The 2,216-nt window shown below is 40.3% G+C and overlaps 1 protein-coding gene across 1 annotated transcript in view; it reads right to left on the minus strand.

Moving 5' to 3' along the window:
* Positions 1-2,216, minus strand: part of poln (polymerase (DNA directed) nu) — a 65,725-nt gene that overhangs the window by 1,533 nt on the left and 61,976 nt on the right. Inside the window, exons 20-21 of the mRNA XM_005750490.1 lie at positions 603-713; positions 379-457 (exon numbers count right to left, since the gene is read on the minus strand). Of these exons, the coding sequence (XP_005750547.1) occupies positions 379-457; positions 603-713 (190 nt within the window). The remainder of the gene's footprint in view (positions 1-378; positions 458-602; positions 714-2,216) is intronic.

The following is a 2,216-nucleotide window of genomic DNA, read 5'->3' on the forward strand; positions in this document are numbered from 1 at the left end:
GGCATCTGACTGTTTCAGCAGACTCCTCCGTTTACTTCGCGCACTGCTCTGTAATTTTGTTATATATTGGCTTTTGCTTCAGCTTTGTTTACTCCAGCTGATTGTTTGGCATCATTACCAGCATTAATCCAGGATCATGCCTCATCTCTACAAATGTAGCTGGCTGGTAAACCACAGCAAGTCGTTTGTGTGTTTTGGTAAGACAAGCTCTGTCAGATCTCCTGCATAAATATGGAACATGAGCAAGTTCTGATTGTGTAGATTTAGTGCGGTATGGAGAGCCAACACGCATTTGCGTATTTTGTCTCGTCAAAGGAGAGAGGAGATTTTGGTAGTCTGTGCATCTTTGGTGAGCAGTGCCATGTTTAGAGGTGGTACCTGGCAGACAGCGAGCTGGAGGAGGAGACCAGGTTAAAGATTCTGATCATGGCCATCTTACAGAGATCCGCAGCAGAACCTGTACATACAAATAAAAACACATACACAACAAACAAGAGGCAAACCCTCCAGGTCAGAGAAGTAGTTTGAAAGCCTACTTCACATGTGAAATATAAAGAGAAGCTGAGAAAAGCACACACAAAGAGTGCTATCAGTCTTCCTACCCTGGACCACAAAGTTGACAGCTTGCCTCTCAGCTTGCATGCGGATGGCCCAGTCTGGGGAGTTGATATTGGGGAGGTTCCGTCTGCGACCCATAATGGACAGCACATAACCTAAAAGAATTGAAAAAATGAATATTTAAATGGAATAATTAATAATGATTTTTCTAAGAATAGTACATTACTTGCTCTGGTTTCCTTGGAACATATAGTATTTTTTTTAATACCAAAGATCTGATGATCTGGAGGTGTGTGTTAACACAATGGACATCCCAGCAAATTCACCCCAAGGTCAGAGCATGGAGTGCTCAGAGAGACTGAAAACTCCCGAAAGCTAGATGCAAAACTCTACAGGCCTCAGTCACCAAGTTAAAAATCTAATGACAGAAAAACGAACAAGCATGGTGCCAGCTGCCAGGAGTCGTGTGAAGTAAATGTATTTATTCATAGGCTCATTTAAAAACAATAAGCGTTGATCAAAGTGCTGTACAGACAAAAGATTAATATGAATAAGAATTGTATTTGCTCCTTGTGGGTAAATTCAGTTGTTTTTGTTTGAGGATAAAACATCATAATACCAAGTTAAAAAAAAAACATCAACTACAAAACACAGGTTTAAATGCCAAATAGTAAAAATTAATTTTCAAATGGGTTTTGACGATGTGTTGGTGAGGTCCCAATTTGAAAGGGTGGATGTTCAGTTTAGGTGTAGCTACAAAAAGCTTCTCTCTAAAATGAACACAGCACAAGACGCCTGGAACAATGACATGAACACACAATGATGCAAAGACCACATCTGGAGAAAAGCTCAGCATACGAGCACAAACACCCACGGTGGTGGAGGGTGATGAATGATGTGAGAGAGCATCAAGTCACAGAGAAAAAGATGAATTCAAGTTATTGCTGCTACAGGTGTTTTTTTTTTGGGGTTTTTTTTTTTACACACTAGAAAAATGTTACCTCAGTATAATCATTCAAATGACAGAGGAAAAAACAGACATAGCTACCTTGGCCTGGGGTTGCCTTTACTTGGTATCCACAGTGTGAAATCATAAATGTAACATTCCCTTTGTGTAGCAGCGTTGTACTGACAACGGTTAATGCAGCCAAAACAAACTATATTTTTTGTTTATTTCATGTTTATTTTATTCCTTGTAAAATCACAGAGACTTCATAGTTCACAAGTCAACTGTGTCAGCTGTGTTGAAGCTGCAGATGTGTTATGCTAGCAGCGGCTAACAACACAACCTAAAGCTTTGAGCCTCAAAGAGAGAGCTGCAGAGATGAGGAGCAGTCTGAACTGATAAATTCACTTCTTTCTAAATCCACACACAATTTTTATCTCCCACATTTTCAAACTTACAGCCATCAGCTCCAACTAATACTGACTTAAGAGGCATCACTTTAGGCAAATGATCAAAATCTGAGCAGCTCCCGCTGGAGAAACAGAAGGCTTTTTACAGCCCAAGATCTACAAACAGATGGATGCAAGCAGACCTGCAGACGAAGAAAAATGCCAAAAATGGTGGTTTTAAAGCGTGCTGTACACTCGATGACCTGTCAAGAAGCAGATTATCATTCAAAGCTAAAAAACCCTTTGAGTCTTCAAACCCCCCC

Source organism: Pundamilia nyererei, unplaced genomic scaffold (assembly GCF_000239375.1).
Source record: "Pundamilia nyererei isolate P.nyererei 1_Seehausen unplaced genomic scaffold, PunNye1.0 scaffold00275, whole genome shotgun sequence".
Lineage (NCBI taxonomy): Eukaryota > Metazoa > Chordata > Actinopteri > Cichliformes > Cichlidae > Pundamilia > Pundamilia nyererei.